The sequence below is a fragment of the Lichenostomus cassidix genome, unplaced genomic scaffold (assembly GCF_008360975.1).
Source record: "Lichenostomus cassidix isolate B80296 unplaced genomic scaffold, HeHo_3.0 HiC_scaffold_34, whole genome shotgun sequence".
Taxonomy (NCBI): domain Eukaryota; kingdom Metazoa; phylum Chordata; class Aves; order Passeriformes; family Meliphagidae; genus Lichenostomus; species Lichenostomus cassidix.
This window is the reverse complement of record NW_028147431.1, coordinates 1,623,185-1,643,942: the sequence shown is the minus strand read 5'-3', so window position 1 is coordinate 1,643,942 and position 20,758 is coordinate 1,623,185. Positions and strand designations below refer to the sequence as shown.

The 20,758-nt window shown below is 49.6% G+C and overlaps 2 protein-coding genes across 10 annotated transcripts in view; both read right to left on the bottom strand.

The window, feature by feature from the left end:
- The window catches only part of LOC146423109 (DNA-directed RNA polymerase II subunit RPB1-like), a 56,714-nt gene extending 36,372 nt beyond the window's left edge, over positions 1-20,342 (bottom strand). For 3 of the 9 annotated variants that reach the window (XR_014847666.1, XM_085045137.1, XM_085045135.1), the window contains exons 1-7: positions 20,109-20,342; positions 16,788-16,920; positions 15,084-15,220; positions 13,783-13,956; positions 9,775-10,056; positions 6,451-6,612; positions 784-1,004 (exon numbers count right to left, since the gene is read on the bottom strand). Coding sequence is in view for 8 of the 9 variants with exons in the window: in XM_085045137.1 (XP_084901263.1) it covers positions 784-1,004; positions 6,451-6,612; positions 9,775-10,056; positions 13,783-13,956; positions 15,084-15,220; positions 16,788-16,920; positions 20,109-20,198 (1,199 nt within the window). In the remaining variant the exon portion in view is untranslated. Of the gene's footprint in view, positions 1-258; positions 348-783; positions 1,005-6,450; positions 6,613-7,784; positions 7,872-8,323; positions 8,391-8,870; positions 8,939-9,597; positions 9,663-9,774; positions 10,057-13,272; positions 13,328-13,782; positions 13,957-15,083; positions 15,221-16,787; positions 16,921-20,108 lie in introns of those variants that run through there. The other 6 variants (XM_085045138.1, XM_085045141.1, XM_085045139.1 and 3 more) reach the window with 6 other exon arrangements.
- The window catches only part of LOC146423108 (DNA-directed RNA polymerase II subunit RPB1-like), a 28,011-nt gene continuing 27,562 nt past the window's right edge, over positions 20,310-20,758 (bottom strand). The window contains exons 12-13 of the mRNA XM_085045073.1: positions 20,688-20,715; positions 20,310-20,461 (exon numbers count right to left, since the gene is read on the bottom strand). Coding sequence (XP_084901199.1) covers positions 20,310-20,461; positions 20,688-20,715 — 180 coding nt within the window. The remainder of the gene's footprint in view (positions 20,462-20,687; positions 20,716-20,758) is intronic.

Here is a 20,758-nt window from a genome sequence, read left to right as displayed (position 1 = left end):
CCCAAACTCCCACAAATCACCCTAAATCTCCTATAAATGACACTAAATCCCTTATAAATCATCCTAAATCCCATAAATCCCACCTGTTGATATTAAAAGGTGTGACAATCTCAGCAAAGGTCATGTTGGCAGCAATGAAGACAGAAATGTCCACCCAAACCCCCATAAAATCACCCTAAATCCCCTATAAATCACCATAAACCCCCATAAAATCATCCTAAAAACCCCATAAATCCCCACAAATCCCCCAAATCTCACCTGTCAATATTAAAAGGTGTCACAATCTCAGCGAAGGTCATGTTGGCCGCGATGGATCTCGGCACACCAACCCCAAACCCCCACAAAACCCCATAAAATCACCATAAAATCACCATAAATCACTACAAATCCCAATAAATCTCCTATAAATCACCCAAAAAACCCCAAATCTCACCTGTCAATATTAAAAGGTGTCACAATCTCAGCAAAGGTCATGTTGGCAGCGATGGATCTCGGCACACCAACCCCAAACCCCCACAAAACCCCATAAAATCACCATAAAATCACCCTAAATCACTACAAATCCCAATAAATCTCCTATAAATCACCAAAAAAACCCCAAATCTCACCTGTCAATATTAAAAGGAGTCACAATCTCGGCGAAGGTCATGTTGGCATTTATTGAGTGAGAAATGTCTACCCAAACCCCCATAAAATCACCCTAAATCCCCTATAAATCACCATAAACCCCCATAAAATCATCCTAAAAACCCCATAAATCACCCAAAATCCCCCAAATCTCACCTGTCAATATTAAAAGGTGTCACAATCTCGGCGAAGGTCATGTTGGCCGCGATGGATCTGGGCACTCCCACCTGGTCGATGGCCAGGTTGGGGTCAGGGGTGATGACAGTCCTGGCAGAGAAATCCACCCTCTTGCCCATCAGGTTGCCCCGAACTCGCCCTTCCTTGCCCTTCAGCCTCTGCTTGAGGGATTTCAGGGGGCGACCTGATTTCTGCATGGCCTGGAGGATAAAAAAAATGGGGGTTAGGGGGGTTTGGAGGGTGAAATTAATGGAAAATTAATGGAAAATTAATGGAAAATTAATGGAAAATTAATGCAAAATTAATGCAAAATTAATGCAAAATTAAGGCTAAAATTAGGAAAGAATTAGTATAGAATTAATAGAGAATTAATTCAAAAATTGACACGAAATTAATGCAAAATTGACACGAAATTAATGCAAAGTTGACACGAAATTAATGCAAAGTTGACACGAAATTAATGCAAAATTGACACAAAATACAAAATAGACACAAAATTAATGCAAAACTAACCCCAAAATTAACTCAGAAATTAACCCCAAAATTAACACAAAACTAATCCCAAAATTAATACAAAACTAACCCCAAACTTAACTCAAAAATTAACCCCAAAATTAACTCAAAAATTAACCCCAAAATTAACACAAAATTAACCCCAAATTAACACAAAAATAACCTCAAAACTAACACAAAACTAACCTCAAATTAACACAAAACTAACCCCAAATTAACTCGAAAATTAACACAAATCTAACCTCAAAATTAACACAAAACTAACCCAAAACTACCACAAAACAAACTCCAAAATTAACTTGAAAATTAACACAAAATTAACCCCAAAATTAATCTAAAATTAACCCCAAAATTAATCCCAAAATTAAATTTTGGGGGATTCAGGGGAGTGTGAGATATTTTGGGGATTCCCACAATTTCTGCATGGACTGGAGGATAAAAAAAATGGGGGTTAGGGGGGTTTGGGGTGTGAAATTAATGCAAAATTAAGGCTAAAATTAATAGAGAATTAATACAAAATTGATATGAAATTAATAGAAAATTAATACAAAATTAACTCCCAAATTAATACAAAATTGACACAAAACCCCAAAATTAACTCAAAAATTAACCCCAAAATTAACACAAAACTAACCCCAAATTGACACAAAACTAACCCCAGAAGTAACAAAAAAAACCCCACAAAACCCCAAATAAACACAAAATTAACCCCAAAACCCCAAAATTAACCTAAAATGAACTCCAAAATGAACCCAAAACTAACCCCAAAATTAACCCCAAATGAACCCGAAACTAACCCCAAAATTAACCCCAAATGAACCCAAAACTAATCCCAAAATGAACCCAAAATGAACCCAAAATTAACCCCAAATGAACCCAAAACTAATCCCAAAATGAACCCAAAATGAACCCAAAATTAACCCCAAATGAACCCAAAACTAATCCCAAAATTAACCCCAAATGAACCCAAAATTAACCCCAAAATTAACCCCAAATGAACCCAAAACTAATCCCAAAATGAACCCAAAATGAACCCAAAATTAACCCCAAATGAACCCAAAACTAATCCCAAAATGAACCCAAAATGAACCCAAAATTAACCCCAAATGAACCCAAAACTAACCCCAAAATTAACCCCAAATGAACCCAAAACTAACCCCAAAATTAACCCCAAATGAACCCAAAATTAACCCAAAACAAAGCCCAAAATGAATCCCAATTTAACATAAAACTAACCCCAGAATTAATCCAAAATTAATTAACCCCAAGATCCAGAGTCCACTGGGCAGCTCGTTGTCCACCATGGTGACCACGTGGAACTTGAGCCATTTGACATTCTCAGCCACAATTTGGGGTCACCACCTACCTGTGTCCCTTCTGTGACCCCAAAAACCCCCCTGGGACACCTTAGAGTGGTTTTTTTGGGGTCACTGAGACCCCAAAAAACCTCTCAGTGACCCCAAAATCTCATCCCCTCACCCTGGGCAGGCCGGGCAGCTCGTTGTCCACCATGGTGGAACTGCAGGACTTTGATATCCTCAGCTACAATTTGGGGTCACCACCTACCTCTGTCCATTCTGTGACCCCAAAAGCCCCTCTGGGACACCTCTGGGACCCCAAAAAACCTCTCAATGACCCCAAAATCTCATCCCCTCACCCCGAGCAGCTCGCTGTCCACCATGGTGACCACATGGAACTTGAACCATTTGACATTCTCAGCCACAATTTGGGGTCACCACCTACCTCTGTCCATTCTGTGACCCCAAAAACCCCTCTGGGACACCTCTGGGACCCCAAAAAAACCACTCTGAGACCCCAAAAAAACCTCTCAGTGATCCCAAAAATCCTTCTCCATACCCTGGGCAGCTCGTTGTCCACCATGGTGGAACTGCAGGACTTTCACAGCCTCAGCAATGACATGTGGCTGTCACCTACCTGTGTCTCTTCTGGGACCCCAAAAACCCCTATGGGACATCTCAGTGACCCCAAAAAAACCTCTCAGTGACCCCAAAAATCCTTCTCCATACCCTGGGCAGGCTAGGCAGCTCGTTGTCCACCATGGTGGAACTGCAGGACTTTCACAGCCTCAGCAGTGACATGAGGCTGTCACCTACCTGTGTCCCTTCTGTGACCCCAAAAAAACATTCAGTGACCCCAAAAACCCTCTCAATGACCCCAAAACCTCGTCCCCTCACCCTGGGCAGGCCGGGCAGCTCGTTGTCCACCATGGTGACCACGTGGAACTTGAGCCATTTGACATTCTCAGCCACAATTTGGGGTCACCACCTACCTCTGGCCCCTCAGTGACCCCAAAAACCCTTCTGGGACACCTCTGGGACCCCAAAAAAACCTCTCAGTGACCCCAAAAATCCTTCTCCATACCCTGGGCAGGCCGGGCAGCTCGTTGTCCACCATGGTGGAACTGCAGGACTTTCACATCCACAGCAGTGACATGGCTGTCACCTACCTGTGTCCCTTCTGTGACCCCAAAAAAACCCTCTGAGACCCCAAAAAACCTCTCAATGACCCCAAAAAGCCTCTCAATGACCCCAAAACCTCGTCCCCTCACCCTGGGCAGGCCGGGCAGCTCGTTGTCCACCATGGTGACCACGTGGAACTGCAGCAGTCTGACATCCTCAGCGATGACGTGAGGCTGTCACCTACCTGTGTCCCTTCTGTGACCCCAAAAAAACACTCTGAGACCCCAAAAAAACCCTGAGACCCCAAAAACACCTCTCAATGACCCCAAAAATCCTTCTCCATACCCTGGGCAGGCCGGGCAGCTCGTTGTCCACCATGATGCCCATGTGGAACTGGAACAATTTGACATTCTCAGCCACAAGTTGGGGTCACCACCTACCTGTGTCCCCTCTGGGACCCCAAAAAACCTCTCAGTGACCCCAAAAACCCCCTCTGTGACCCCAAAAAACCTCTCAATGACCCCAAAATCTCATCCTCTCACCCTGGGCAGGCCGGGCAGCTCATTGTCCACCATGGTGGAACTGCAGGACTTTCACAGCCTCAGCAGTGACATGAGGCTGTCACCTACCTGTGTCCCTTCTGTGACCCCAAAAATCCTCTCAGTGACCCCAAAAAACCTCTCAGTGACCCCAAAAAGCCTCTCAATGACCCCAAAATCACGTCCCCTCACCCTGGGCAGGCCGGGCAGCTCGTTGTCCACCATGGTGGAACTGCAGGACTTTCACATCCTTAGCAATGACACATGGCTGTCACCTACCTGTGTCCCTTCTGTCACCCCAAAATCCCTTCTGGGACACCTCTGGGACCCCAAAAAACCTCTCAGGGACCCCAAAATCTCATCCCCTCACCCTGGGCAGGCCAGGCAGCTCGTTGTCCACCATGGTGGCCACGTGGAACTGGAGCAATTTGACATTCTCAGCCACAATTTGAGGTCACCACCTACCTGTGTCCCTTCTGTGACCCCAAAAACCCCTCTGTGACCCCAAAAAACCTCTCAATGACCCCAAAAATCCTTCTCCATGCCCTGGGCAGGCCGGGCAGCTCATTGTCCACCATGGTGGAACTGCAGAAGTTTCACATCCACAGCAGTGACATGGCTGTCACCTACCTGTGTCCCTTCTGGGACCCCAAAAAACCACTCAGTGACCCCAAAAAACCTCTCAATGACCCCAAAAAAACCTCTCAGTGACCCCAAAATCTCTTCCCCTCACCCTGGGCAGGCCGGGCAGCTCGTTGTCCATCATGGTAACCATGTGGAACTTGAGCCATTTGACATTCTCAGCCACAATTTGGGGTCACCACCTACCTCTGGCCCCTCAGTGACCACAAAATCCCTTCTGGGACACCTTAGTGACCCCAAAAAACCTCTCAGTGACCCCAAAACCTCCTCCCCTCACCCTGGGCAGGCTGGGCAGCTCGTTGTCCACCATGGTGACCACATGGAACTTGAGCCATTTGACATTCTCAGCCACAATTTGGGGTCACCACCTACCTGTGTCCTCTCAGTGACCCCAAAAAAACCCTCTGAGACCCCAAAAAGCCCCTCAGTGACCCCAAAATCTCGTCCCCTCACCCTGGGCAGGCCGGGCAGCTCATTGTCCACCATGGTGGAACTGCAGGACTTTGATATCCTCAGCCACAATTTGGGGTCACCACCTACCTCTGTCCGTTCTGTGACCCCAAAAGCCCTTCTGGGACACCTCAGTGACCCCAAAAAACCACTCTGAGACCCCAAAAAACCTCTCAGTGACCCCAAAAATCCTTCTCCATACCCTGGGCAGGCTAGGCAGCTCGTTGTCCACCATGATGCCCATGTGGAACTGAAGCAATTTGACATTCTCAGCCACAAGTTGGGGTCACCACCTACCTGTGTCCCCTCTGTGACCCCAAAAACCCTCTCAGTGACCCCAAAAAACCTCTCAATGACCCCAAAATCTCATCCTCTCACCCTGGGCAGGCTGGGCAGCTCGTTGCCCACCATGGTGGAACTGCAGGACTTTCACATCCACAGCAGTGACATGGCTGTCACCTACCTGTGTCCCTTCTGTGACCCCAAAAATCCTCTCAGTGACCCCAAAAAACCTCTCAGGGACCCCAAAATCTCATCCCCTCACCCTGGGCAGGCCGGGCAGCTCGTTGTCCACCATGGTAACCATGTGGAACTTGAGCCATTTGACATTCTCAGTGATGGCATGTGGCTGTCACCTACCTGTGTCCCCTCTGTGACCCCAAAAAAACCCTCTGAGACCCCAAAAAACCTCTCAATGACCCCAAAATCTCATCCCCTCACCCTGGGCAGGCCGGGCAGCTCGTTGTCCACCATGGTGGAACTGCAGGAGTTTGACATCTTCAGCCACAATTTGGAGTCACCACCTGCCTGTGTCCCTTCTGGGACCCCAAAAACTGGGACACCTCTGGGACCCCAAAAAGCCTCTCAATGACCCCAAAAAGCCTCTCAGTGACCCTAAAATCTCGTCCCCTCACCCTGGGCAGGCCGGGCAGCTCGTTGTCCACCATGGTGGAACTGCAGAAGTTTCACATCCACAGCAGTGACATGTGGCTGTCACCTACCTGTGTCCCTTCTGGGACCCCAAAAAAACCCTCTGAGACCCCAAAAACCCTCTCAGTGACTCCAAAACCTCGTCCCCTCACCCTGGGCAGGCCGGGCAGCTCGTTGTCCACCATGGTGGCCACGTGGAACTGCAGCAGTTTGACATCCTCGGCGATGACGTGAGCTGCTGCTCCGTTCTGCTCGTTGCGCCGCAGCTGGTTGTTGATCTTGACGATGTCGGCCAGTTTGTGGGTCAGGTCGTCCTGAAAAAAACCCCAAAAATTAGTGGGGTGGCGGTGGAAGTGGGGTGTGGTGGGGATTGGGGTGGGAAAAATGGGTTTGGGGTGGATTTGAGGTGGGAAAAAAAGGGTTTGGGGTGGATTTGGGGTGGGGAAAGAAGGATTTGGGGTAGAAAAATGGGTTTGGGGTGGGAAAAAGAGGGTTTGGGGTGGAAAAAATGTGACTGGGGTGGAAAAAAGGGTTTGGGGTGGAAAAATGGGTTTGGGGTGGGAAAAAAGGGTTTGGGGTGGGAAAATGGGTTTGGGGTGGGAAAAATGGGGATTGGGGTTGGTTTGGGGTGGAAAATGGGTTTGGGGTGGGAAAATACAGGATTGGGGTGGGAAAATATGGGATTGGGGTGGGAAAAGAGGGTTTGGGGTGGAAATAATGGGTTTGGGGTGGGAAAATTGGGGATTGGGTAGAAAAAGGGGGATGGAGTGGAAAATGGGGTCTGGGGCGGGAAAAGTGGGCTTGGGGTGGGAAAAATCGGGTTTGGGGTGGGAAAAAATGGGTTTGGGGTGGAAAAAATGGGTTTGGGGTGGGAAAAAATGGGTTTGGGGTGGGAAAAAATGGGTTTGGGGAGGGAAAATATGGGGATTGGAGGGGAAAAATGGGTTTGGGGTGGGAAAAATTGGGGATTGCATAGAAAAAATGGGGATTGGGGTGGAGAAAATTGGGGATTGGGGTGGGAAAAATGGGGATTAGGGTGGATTTGGGGTAGGAAAAAAAGGGTTTGGAGTGGAAAAATGGGTTTGGGGTGGAAAAAATTGGGTTTGGGGTGGGCAAAAAATGTGTTTGGGGTAGGTTTGGGGTGGAAAAATATGGGGATGAAGTGAGGGGTGTTAGGGAGTTTGGGAGACCCCAAAAGGCAGATGGGAGCCTAATAGGCATCCTGGGATCCCAAATTTATCCTAAAAATCTCACAATATCTATCATGAGACCCCAAAAAGTCACCACAAAGCCGAGCTGGTTGTGGGTTGAGTTTTTATGACCACAACTGGGAGTACAGACTGAGACCCCAAATAGCACCCCAAAACACGCCAAACACCCCAAAACCACCCCAAAACACCCTAATAACCACTAATATCACCCCAAAACCCCATAAAATCCCCCAAAAACCCCATAAAATCCCCCAAAAACCCCATAAAATCCCCACCTGGTTCCTGGCTGAGCCCTGCATGACCACGGCCGGCCGCACAGACAGCGTTGGCACCGGCAGGACTGTGCCCAGAGACCCCAAATACCCCAATATCACCCCAAAACCTCACAAAACCCCACAAAAATCCCCTAAAATCCTATAAAAACCCTATAAAACCCCACAAAAACCCCATAAAATCCCCACCTGATTTCTAGCATGACCACGGCTGGCCACACGGACAGTGTTGGCACCGGCAGGACTGTGCCATGAACACCCCAAAACTTTTAATATCTCCTAAAAAACCCTACAAAACTCCATAAAATCCTATAAAAACCCCATAAAACCCCACAAAAACCCCATAAAATCCCCACCTGGTTCCGGGCTGAGCCCTGCATGACCACGGCCGGCCGCACGGACAGCGGCAGCACAGGCAGCACGGTGCACAGTGACCCTAAATACCCCAATATCACCCCAAAACCCCACAAAAATCCCATAAAATCCTATAAAAACCCTATAAAACCCTACAAAAACCCCATAAAAACCCCACAAATCCCCACCTGATTCCTGGCCGAGCCCTGCATGACCACGGCCGGCCGCATGGACAGCGGCGGCACTGGCAGGACTGTGCACAGTGACCCTAAATACCCCAGTATCACCCCAAAATCCCACAAAACCCCACAAAAATCCCCTAAAATCCTATAAAAACCCTATAAAATCCTACAAAAATCCTATAAAATCCCCACCTGGTTTCTGGCTGAGCCCTGCATGACCACGGCCGGCCGCACAGACAGTGTTGGCACAGGCAGCACGGTGCCCAGAGACCCGAAATACCCCAATATCACCCCAAAACACCCGAAAAATCCTACAAAACACCACAAAAACCCCATAAAATCCCCACAAATCCCCACCTGGTTCCTGGCTGAGCCCTGCATGACCACGGCTGGCCACACGGAAAGTGTTGGCACCGGCAGGACTGTGCACAGAGACCCCAAATACCCCAACAGGACCCCAAAACCCCTGAAAACCCCCCAAAAACTCCATGAAACTCCACAAAATCCCACAAAAACCCCATAAAATCCTACAAAAACCCCACAAAATCCCCACCTGATTTCTGGCTGACCCCTGCATGACCACGGCCGGCCGCACGGACAGCGGCGGCACGGGCAGCATGGTGCACAGAGACCCTAAACACCCCAATATCACCCCAAAACCCCACAAAAATCCCATAAAATCCTATAAAAACTCCATAAAACCCCACAAAAACCCCATAAAATCCCCACCTGGTTTCTGGCTGACCCCTGCATGACCACGGCCGGCCACACGGACAGCGGCGGCACTGTCAGGGCTGTGCACAGAGACCCCAACCATCCCAATATAACCCCAAAACCACCCCAAAACCCCTGAAAATCCTACAAAAACCCTACAAAACCCCACAAAAGTCCTACAAAAACCCCATAAACTCCCCACCTGATTTCTAGCTGACCCCTGCATGACCATGGCCGGCCGCACGGACAGCGGCGGCACGGACAGCACTGTGCCATGAACACCCCAAATACCCCGATATCACCCCAAAACCACCCCGAAACACCTGAAAACCCCACTAAAACTCCATAAAATCCTACAAAAATCGCCCCAAAAACCCCACAAATCCCCACCTGATTTCTGGCTGAGCCCTGCATGACCACGGCCGGCCGCACAGACAGTGTTGGCACCGGCAGGACTGTGCACAGAGACCCTGAACACCCCAATATCACCCCAAAACCCCACAAAAATCCCATAAAATCCTATAAAAACTCCATAAAACCCCACAAAACCCCCACAAAATCCCCACCTGGTTTCTAGCTGACCCCTGCATGACCACGGCCGGCCGCATGGAGAGCGGCGGCACGGGCAGCACTGTGCCATGAACACCCAAAAACCTCTAATATCTCCTAAAAAACCCTACAAAACTCCATAAAATCCTACAAAAACCCTACAACATCCTACAAAAATCCTATAAAAACCCCACCTGGTTCCGGGCTGACCCCTGCATGACCACGGCCGGCCGCACGGAGAGCGGCGGCACGGGCAGCACGGTGCACACCATCCACTCGGGCCGGGCGAATTTGGGGTCCATGCCGAGCACGAAGCACTCCTCGTCCGAAATCCTCTTGAAGATCTCGTGAACTCTCTCGGGGCTCAAGAGGATTTTCTTCTCTTGGGAATCCTCGTTGACGTGTTTCCACTCGGCGTAGAGCTCCAGGCCGGAGCGGCGGATGCGGGGCTGGTAACGGCCACAGCCGCCGTGGCCCTGGAATGGGGGGAAAAGGGGGGAAATTGGTGAAAAATGGGTGAAAAAGTGGTGAAAAATGGTGAAAAAATGGCAAAAATGGGCATTAATGGGGTGGAAAAGGGATGAGAAATGGGGAAAAATGGGGTGTAGAGTTCCAGCCCTGAGTGATGGATAAAGGGTTGGTAACAGCCACAGCCGCCGTGGCCCTGGAATGGGGGAAAAGGGGGAAAATTGGTGAAAAATGGGTGAAAAAGTGGTGAAAAATGGAGCAAAAAATGGCAAAAAAGGGCATTAATGGAGTGGAAAAGGGATGAGAAATGGGGAAAAATTGGGTGTAGAGTTCCAGTCCTGAGTGATGGATAAAGGGTTGGTAACGGCCACAGCCGCCGTGGCACTGGAATGGGGGAAAAAGGGGGGAAATTGGTAAAAAATGGGTGAAAAAAAGGCAAAAAATGGGTAAAAAGGACATTAATGGGGGAAAAAGTGGCATTAAAAAGGGATAAAAAGGGGAGAAAATGGATTGTAAAGCTCCAGCTCTAAGCAATGGATAAAGGGTTGGTAACAGCCACAGCCACCGTGGCCCTGGAATGGGGGAAAAAGGGAAAAAATGGGGAAAAAACAGAAAAAACAGTAAAAAAACAGAAAAAAAACTGAATTAATGGGGGGAAAAACGGGGAAAAATGGGAGAAAATGGATTGTAGAGCTCCAGCCTCAAACAACAGACGTGGGGTTGGTAGCAGCTAAAGTCACTGTGGTGCTGAAATGGGGGAAAACGGGGAAAAAATGGTGAAAAATGGAGCAAAAAAATGGCAAAAAAGGGCATTAATGGGGTGGAAAAGGGATGAGAAATGGGGAAAAATGGGGGGTAGAGTTCCAGCCCTGAGTGATGGATAAAGGGTTGGTAACAGCCACAGCCACTGTGGCACTGGAATGGGGGGAAAAGGGGAAAAAATGGTGAAAAATGGGTGAAAAAGTGGTGAAAAATGGTGAAAAAATGGCAAAAATGGGCATTAATGGGGTGGAAAAGGGATGAGAAATAGGGAAAAATGGGGTGTAGAGTTCCAGTCCTGAGTGATGGATAAAGGGCTGGTAACGGCCACAGCCGCTGTGGCCCTGGAATGGGGAGAAAAGGGGGGAAATTGGTGAAAAATGGGGAAAAAAGGGGAAAAAAAGGTCATTAGTGGGGTGAAAAAGGGAGGAAAAAGGGGGGAAAAAGGGGGAAAAAGGAGCATTAATGGGGTGTAGAGCTCCAGTCCTGAGTGATGGATAAAGGGTTGGTAATGGCCACAGCCACCATGGCCCTAAAATGGGGAAAAATGGGGAGAAATTGGTGAAAAATGGGGAAAAATTGGTGAAAAATGGGGGAAAAATGGGGAAAAAATGGGGGAAAAATGGGGGAAATGGGGGGGGAAAAGGGGGGAAAGGGAAAGGGGGAAAAGGGGGAAAAGGGGAAAAAATGGGGGGAAAAATGGGGAAAAAGGGGAAAAAGGGGAAAAAGGGGGAAAAAGGGAAAAAGGGGAAAAATGGGGAAAATGGGGGAAAAAGGGAAAAGGGGGAAAAGGGGGAAGAAAGGGAAGAAAGGGGAAATTGGTGAAAAATGGGGGAAAAATGGGGAAAAAGAAAATGGGGGAAAAAGGGGAAAAATGGGGAAAAAATGGGGAAAAAATGGGGAAAAAATGGGGAAAAAAATGGGGAAAAAGGGCATTAATGAGGTGAAAAGGGGGGAAAAAAGGGGACAAAAAGGGGAAAAATGCAGGAAAAGGAGGACTTTTGGGCCACAAACAGGAATTTTCAGGCCACAAACTGGACTTTCAGGTACACTAAGGAGGATTTCAGAACCCAAAACAGGAGTTTTGGGAATTTCAGGGCCACAAACCACCATTTTGGTGTCACAAACTGGAATTTTAGGGCCACAAACTGCAATTTTGGGGCCACAAACTGGAATTTTGGGGCTGCAAACCAGAATTTTGGTGTCACAAAGGGGAATTTTGGTATTGCAAACGGGAATTTTGGGAATTTCAGGGCCACAAACAACAATTTTGGGCCACAAACATGAATTTTGGGACACAAATGAGAATTTCAGGGCCACAAACTGGAATTTTGGGTACATTAAGGAGGATTTTGCTGTTACGAATTGGAATTTTGGGGCCATAAATCAGAATTTTGGGAATTTTGGGTTCTCCCACCTTCTCCTTGGTGAGATCCTCATCCCCCTCAGGCTGCTCCACCCCGAATTTGTGGTGCACTGAGGAGGATTTTGGGGCCACTGAGAAGAATTTTAGAAATTTTAGGGCCACTAACAGGAATTTTGGGCCACTAACAGGAATTTTGGGGCCACAAATGAGAATTTTGGGAATTTCAGGGCCACAAACTGCAAATTTGGTGTCACAAACCGGAATTTTGGGGCCACAAACTGGAATTTTGGGGCCACAAACTGGAATTTTGGGGCCACAAACCGGAATTTTGGGGCCACAAAGTGGAATTTTGGTGTCACAAACTGGAATTTTGGTGTCACAAATTGTAATTTTGGGGCGATAAATCCGAATTTTGGGGCCACAAATCAGAATTTTGGTATTTTTGGGTTCTCCCACCTTCTCCTTGGTGAGATCCTCATCACCCTCGGGCTGCTCCACCCCAAATTTGTGGTGCACTGAGGAGGATTTTGGGGCCACTGAGGCGAATTTTAGGAATTTCAGGGCCACTAACAGGAATTTTGGGCCACAAACAGGAATTTTGGGAATTTTGGGGCCACAAACTGCGATGTTGGTGTCACAAACTGGAATTTTGGTGCCACAAACTGGAATTTTGGGGCCACAAACTGGAATTTTGGGGCCATAAATCAGAATTTTGGGAATTTTGGGTTCTCCCACCTTCTCCTTGGTGAGATCCTCATCACCCTCGGGCTGCTCCACCCCGAATTTGTGGTGCACTGAGGAGGATTTTGGGGCCACTGAGGAGAATTTTAGAAATTTCAGGGCCACTAACAGGAATTTTGGGGCCACAAATGAGAATTTTGGGAATTTCAGGGTCACAAACCGCAATTTTGGCGTCACAAACTGGAATTTTGGTGCCACAAACTGGAATTTTGGTGCCACAAACTGGAATTTTGGGGCCACAAACTGGAATTTTGGGGCCACAAACTGGAATTTTGGGGCCACAAACTGGAATTTTGGGGCGATAAATCAGAATTTTGGGGCCATACATCAGAATTTTGGGATTTTTGGGTTCTCCCACCTTCTCCTTGGTGAGGTCCTCATCCCCCTCGGGCTGCAAACAGGAATTTTAGGGCCACAAACAGCAATTTTGGGTACATTAAGGAGGATTTTGGGGCCACAAACCGCAATTTTGGTGTCACAAACTGGAATTTTGGGGCCACAAAGTGGAATTTTGGGGCCATAAATCAGAATTTTGGGATTTTTGGGTTCTCCCACCTTCTCCTTGGTGAGATCCTCGTCCCCCTCAGGCTGCTCCACCCCGAATTTGTGGTGCACTGAGGAGGATTTTGGGGCCACAAACAGGAATTTTGGGGTCACAAATGAGAATTTTGGGAATTTCAGGGTCACAAACCGCAATTTTGGTGTCACAAACAGGAACTTTGGTGCCACAAACTGCAATTTTGGTGCCACAAACTGCAATTTCGGTGTCACAAACTGGAATTTTGGGGCGATAAATCAGAATTTTGGGGCCATAAATCAGAATTTTGGGGCCATACATCAGAATTTTGGGAATTTTGGGTTCTCCCACCTTCTCCTTGGTGAGATCCTCGTCCCCCTCGGGCTGCTCCACCCCGAATTTGTGGTCCATCTCCTCTCCTCCCTCGCAGATGTTCTTCCCTTTGCACAGATCATACACGTGGGTCAGACGCTTCTTGGGCTGCCCTTTGGATTTGCCCAGGATGTCCTTGATTTTGGGGTTGTTCTGCAAGAAAATGGGGGATTTTTGGGGTCAAAAAGGGGAGATTTGGGGTGGTGGGGGTGTGAAAGGGGATTTTGGGGGAATAAATGGGGGTTTTGGGGGAATAAATGGGGATTTTGAGGGAATAAATGGTGGTTTTGGGGACATTAAAGGTGATTTTGGGACATTAAAGGTGATTTTTGGGCCATAAAATGTGATTTCTGGGGAATAAAACTTGAGTTGTGGGATCACACAGTTGTTTTGGGGATATTAAAGATGATTTTAGGGACACAAAAGGTGATTTTTGGGACATTGAAAGTGATTTTGGGGACAGATGATTTTTGGGGCCATAAAAGGTGATTTTGGGCCATAAAAGGTGATTTTGGGGTCATAAAAGGTGATTTTGGGACACTAAAGGTGATTTTTGGGGCTATTAAAGGGGATTTTGGGGCCATAAAAGGCCATTTTGGGGCCACAAATGTTGATTTTGGGGATATTAAAGGTGATTTTGAGGCCATAAAAGGTGATTTTGGGGACATAAAGTTAATTTTTGGGACATTAAAGGTGATTTTTTGGACATTAAAGGCGATTTTTGGGACATAAAAGGTGATTTTGGGGCCATAAAAGGCCATGTTGGGGCCATAAAAGGTGATTTTGGGGCCATTAAAGGTGATTTTGGGGACATTAAAGGTGATTTTTGGGACATAAAAGGTGATTTTGGGGCCACAAAAGGTGATTTTGGGGCCATAAAAGGTGATTTTGGGGTCATAAAAGGTGATTTTTGGGCCATAAAAGGTGATTTTGGGACACTGAAGGTGATTTTTGGGGCTATTAAAGGCCATTTTGGGGCCACAAATGTTGATTTTGGGGATATTAAAGGTGATTTTGAGGCCATAAAAGGTGATTTTGGGGACATAAAGTTAATTTTTGGGACATTAAAGGTGATTTTTTGGACATTAAAGGTGATTTTGGGGCCATAAAAGGCCATGTTGGGGCCATAAAAGGTGATTTTTGGGACATTTAAGGTGATTTTGGGCCATAAAAGGTGATTTTTGATCCACCTCATCCCCCATGGTGTCCCCAGTTCCCACCACGAGGTCATTTCAGTCCCAAATTTTTTGGGATTTCCCCATTTTTTTGGGGTTTCTCACCGAGTCCACGAGGAGCTTGGAGCAGAAGAAGCAAACGCAGCGCAGGATTTTCATGGTTTTCCCCAAAAATCCCACGTGGAAAACAGGTTTGGCCAACTCGATGTGGCCAAAGTGTCCTGGGCACTCCGTCATGTTCCCTGGGAAATCCCAAAAGTTAGGGGGTTGGGAGGGTTTGGGGGTGGGAGGGGAGAGGATTTTTTGGGGTTCAAGCCCCCCAGTGAGAGAATTTTGGGGTTCAGGATGACTTTTTGGAGGTTCAGGATGATTTTTTGGGGTTCAGGAGAGGATTTTTGGGATTCGGATCCCCAGTGATGATTTTTTTGGGATTCAGGATGATTTTTGGGGATTCAGGAGAGGATTTTTTGGGATTCAAGCCCCCCAGTGAGAGAATTTTGGGGTTCAGGATGATTTTTTGGGGTTCAGGATGATTTTTTGGGGTTCAGGACTGGATTTTTGGGGTTCAGATCATTTTTTGGGGCTCAGGAGAGGATTTTTTGCCATTCAGGACCCCCCAGGATGATTTTTTGGAGGTTCAGGACAGGATTTTTGGGTTCAGGAGAGGATTTTTTGGGGTTCAGGATGATTTTTTGGGATTCAGGACCCCACAGGATGACTTTTTTTGGGGTTCAGGGCGATTTTTGGGGGGTTCAGGATGATTTTTTGGGGGTTCAGGATGAGTTTTTGAGATTCAGGACAGGATTTTTTGGCATTCAGGAGAGGATTTTTTGGGATTCAAGCGACCCAATGAGAGAATTTTGGGGTTCAGGATGATTTTTTTGGGATTCAGGAGAGGATTTTTTGGGATTCAGCATGATTTTGGGGGTTCAGGATGATTTTTTGGGGTTCAGGACAGGATTTTTTGGGGTTCAAGCCCCCCAATGAGAGAATTTTGGGGTTCAGGATGATTTTTTGGGGTTCAGGAGAGGATTTTTGAGGTTCAGATCATTTTTTGGGGTTCAGGAGAGGATTTTTTGGGATTCAGGACCCCCCAGGATGATTTTTTGGGGGTTCAGGACAGGATTTTTGGGTTCAGGACATGATTTTTTGGGGTTCAGGATGATTTTTTGGGATTCAGGACCCCACAGGATGACTTTTTTTGGGGTTCAGGAGGATTTTTTGGGGGTTCAGGATGATTTTTTGGGTTCAGAAGAGGATTTTTTGGGATTCAAGCCCCCCAATGAGAGAATTTTGGGGTTCAGGATGATTTTTTTCAGGGTTCAGGAGAGGATTTTTGGGATTCAGGACCCCACAGAATGATTTTTTTTGAGGTTCAGGATGAGTTTTTGGGATTCAGGACCCCGCAGGATGACTTTTTTTGGTGTTCAGGCTGATTTTTTGGGGTTCAGGAGAGGATTTCTTGGCATTCAGGACATGATTTTTGGGATTCAAGACCCCCCAGGATGACTTTTTTGGGGGTTCAGGATGATTTTTTTGGGGATCAGGATGATGTTTTGGGATTCAGGACAGGATTTTGGGGGTTCAGAACCACCCAGGATGATTTTTTTGGGGGGTTTAGGACGAATTTTAGGGTTCAGGATGATATTTCAGGGTTTAGGAGAGGATTTTTTGGGATTCAAGCCGCCCAGTGAGAAAATTTTAGGGTTCAGGCTGATTTTTTGGGATTCAGGACCCCACAGGATGACTTTTTTTGGGGTTCAGGACAATTTTTTTGGGGTTCAGGCTGATTTTTTGGGGTTCACTCACCTGCACAGGTCTGACACCTCCCTGTCCTCTCGATGACTCCCTGCCGGGGGTCCATCAGCCCCCCCAGTTTGGGACGACCCCCCTCGGTGGTCTCGGGGTACTTGATGCCACCTTCTGTCACCGACATGCGTTTCTGGGGGGAGATGGGGAAACTGAGGCACCTGGGAGCCCAAAAGTGGCACTGGGATCCAAAATCACCCCCTGGAAATGGGGAAACTGAGGCACCTGGGAGCCCAAAAGTGGCACTGGGAGCCCAAAAGTGGCACTGGGAGCCCAAAATTGTCACTAGGGAGCCCAAAATTGTCCCTGGGACCCCAAAATTGTCACAGGGAGCCCAAATCAACCCCTGGAAATGGGGAAACTGAGGCACCTGGGAGCCCAAAAGTGGCACTGGGAGCCCAAAAGTGCCACTGGGGACAAATCAACCCCTGGAAACAGGAAAACTGAGGCACCTGGGACCCCAAAAGTGTCACTGGGTGCCCAAAAGTGTCACTGGGACCCCAAATCACCACCTGGAAATAGGGAAACTGAGGCACCTGGGAGCCCAAAAGTGGCACTGGGAGCCCAAAATTGTCAAAGGGAGCCCAAAATTGTCACTGGGATCCAAAATCACCCCCTGGAAATGGGGAAACTGAGGCACCTGGGACCCCAAAAGTGGCACTGGGAGCCCAAAACTGTCACTAGGGACCCCAAAATTGACAGAGAGATCCCAAATCAACCCCAGGGACCCCAAAACTGTCACTGGAGAGCCCAAAAGTGACACAGGGAGCCCAAAAGTGTCACAGGGAACCCAAATCACCCCCTGGAAATGGGGAAACTGAGGCACCTGGGAGCCCAAAAGTGCCACTGGGAGCCCAAAAGTGTCACTGGGGAGCCCAAAACTGTCACTGGGATCCAAAATCACCCCCTGGAAATGGGGAAACTGAGGCACCGGGGAGCCCAAAAGTGTCACTGGGAGCCCAAAAGTGTCACTGGAGAGCCCAGAACTGTCACAGGGACCCCAAATCACCCCCTGGAAACAGGGAAACTGAGGCACCTGGGAGCCCAAAAGTGTCACTGGGAGCCCAAAAGTGTAATTGGGAGCCCAAAATTGTCACAGGGAGCCCAAATCACCCCCTGGAAACGGGGAAACTGAGGCACCTGGGGACCCCAAAATGGCCACTGGGACCCCAAAAGTGCCACTGGAAATGGGGAAACTGAGGCACCTGGGAGCCCAAAAATGGCACTGGGAGCCCAAAATTGTCACTAGGGACCCCAAAAGTGGCACTGGGAGCCCAAAAGTGACACAGGGAGCCCAAAAGTGTCACAGGGAACCCAAATCACCCCCTGGAAATGGGGAAACTGAGGCACCTGGGAGCCCAAAAGTGCCACTGGGAGCCCAAAAGTGCCACTGGGAGCCCAAAAGTGTCACTGGGGAGCCCAAAACTGTCACTGGGATCCAAAATCACCCCCTGGAAATGGGGAAACTGAGGCACCTGGGGACCCCAAATTGTCACTGGGAGCCCAAAAGTGTCACTGGAGAGCCCTAAAGTGTCACTGGGAGCCCAAAAGTGTCACTGGGAGCCCAAAATTGTCACTGGGAGCCCAAAAGTGTCACTGGGAGCCCTAAAGTGTCACTGGGAGCCCAAAATTGTCACTGGGAGCCCAAATCACCCCCTGGAAACAGGGAAACTGAGGCACCTGGGAGCCCAAAAGTGGCACTGGGAGCCCAAAAGTGTCACAAGGACCCCAAATCATCCCCTGGGGATCCCAAAACTGTCACAGGGATCCCCAAGTTTTAAAGACCTCCTGGCCAACCTCAGGGACCCCAAAACCCCTCCCTGAGTTGCTCCCATGGACCCCAAAATCCACTCCAGGGCACCCCAAGGCTCTTCCAGAGACTCTCTAGGCCACTTTTAGGGACCCCAAAACTCCTCCTGGGTTCCCTGAGCCACTCTCAGACACCCCAAAATCCCACCAGAGGATCCTGAGCCACTCTCAGACACCCCAAGACTCTTCCAGAGGCTCCCTGAGCCACCTTTAGGGACCCCAAATTCCCTCTGTGCTCCCTGAGCCACTCTCAGACACCCCAAAATCCCATCAGAGGATCCAGAGCAACTCTCAGAGACCCCAAGACTCTTCCAGACACTCCCTGGGTCACCCTCAGAGACCCCAAAATCCCTCTGTACTCCCTGAGCCACTCGCAAGGACCCCAAATTCCCTCCAGGGCACCCCAAAGCTCTTCTGGTCCACCTTTAGGGACCCCAAAACCCCATCCTGGGTTCCCTGGGCCACTTGCAGAGACCCCAAAACACCACCAGGGAATCCTGAGCCACTCTCAGACACCCCAAAATCCCCTCCAGGGCACCCCAAGGCTCTTCCAGAAGCTCCCTGGGCCACCTTTAGGGACCCCAAAACTCCTCCTGGATTCCCTGAGCTACTCTCAGACACCCCAAAATCCCACCAGAGGATCCTGAGCCACTCTCACACACCCCAAGACTCTTCCAGAGGCTCTCTGGGCCACTTTTAGGGATCCCAAAATTCCTTCTGTGCTCCCTGAGCCACTCTCAGACACCCCAAAATCCCATCCTGGGTTCCCTGGGCCATTGGCAGAGACCCCAAAACACCACCAGGGGATCCTGAGCCACTCTCAGACACCCCAAATCCCCTCCAGGGCACCCCAAGGCTCTTCCAGGAGCTCCCTGGGCCACCTTTAGGGACCCCAAAACTCCTCCTGGGTTCCCTAAGCCACCTTAGGGACCCTAAAATTCCTTCTATACTCCCTGATCCACTCACAAGGACCCCAAATCCTCTCCAGGACACCCCAAGGCTCTTCCAGAGGCTTCCTGAGCCACCTTCAGGGACCCCAAAATCCCACCAGAGGATCCAGAGCCACTCTCAGACACCCCAAGACTCTTCCAGAGGTTCCCTGGGCCACCTTTAGGGAACCCAAAATCCCTTCTGTGCTCCCTGAGCCACTCTAGGGACCCCAGAATGTCTCCCATACTCCCTGAGCCAATCGCAAGGACCCCAAAACCCCACCAGGGCATTCTGAGCCACTCTCAGCCACCCCCACACTCTTCCACAAGCTCCCTGAGCACCCCAACACCTTCCAGAGCTCCGTCAAACCCTTAAACTCCCTCAAGTCACCCCAAAAGCGCTCTCCCCTCAGCCCCGCTCAGCCCCCCGGGCCTGTGGGGGGCGCTATCCCCTCACACCCCCGCCCGAGGCCTCTCCGCCCCTCGCTCTCGCTGCCCCGCCGCCATTTCCCGCCGCCGCTCTCCCTCAGCCGCCGGCCCCGCTCCCTCCGCCGTTCCGTCCGCGCCTTCTCGGCCCCGGTACCATCTCATCGGGGCTGAGGATCCCGAACTGGACTCGTTTGATGGTGCGCAGCGGGCAGGCGCTGTCGCCCGAGGGAGGACCGCCGTGCATGGCGCCGGTGGGGGTCGCGGCCTCGCGCCGCTGCGGCTGCTCGGAATCGACCCCTTCACGGAGGGGTTAGGCGGTGGTTTGAACCCCACCGGGGAAGCGGGAAGTGGCTCCTCACAGAGCCTCCGGCGCGGAGCTTTCCCTTTTCCGCTCCGGCCGCTCCGCGCTCACGGCGCGACTGAGCTCCGTGAGGCGCCGGCGCCGCCTTATATAGCCTCGGCCCCCGCGCGCCGCCGGAGGGGGCGTGGCCGGAGCGTACCAAGAGCCTCATGGGGGGGATAAGAGGGGAGCGGGAAAAAAGCGCGGGAAGGGGAGGGGGCGGCGGGTCCGGTTACGGTCCGTGAGGGGAGCGAGGAGCGGGGAACGGGGAGGGAAGCGGCAGCGGCTGCTCCGTGAAGGCCTCGCGGGAAGAACCGCTACCGGATCCCCCCCGTCCGGCGCGGTGGGATCGATTCATGAATAATTCATTTCATAAACCCGCCCTCGACACACCGCGGGGCGGAGGGAGGTTGACGAAGAGCTGCCGGCGGTTGACGGAGATTAACGGAGATTGCCGAAGTACT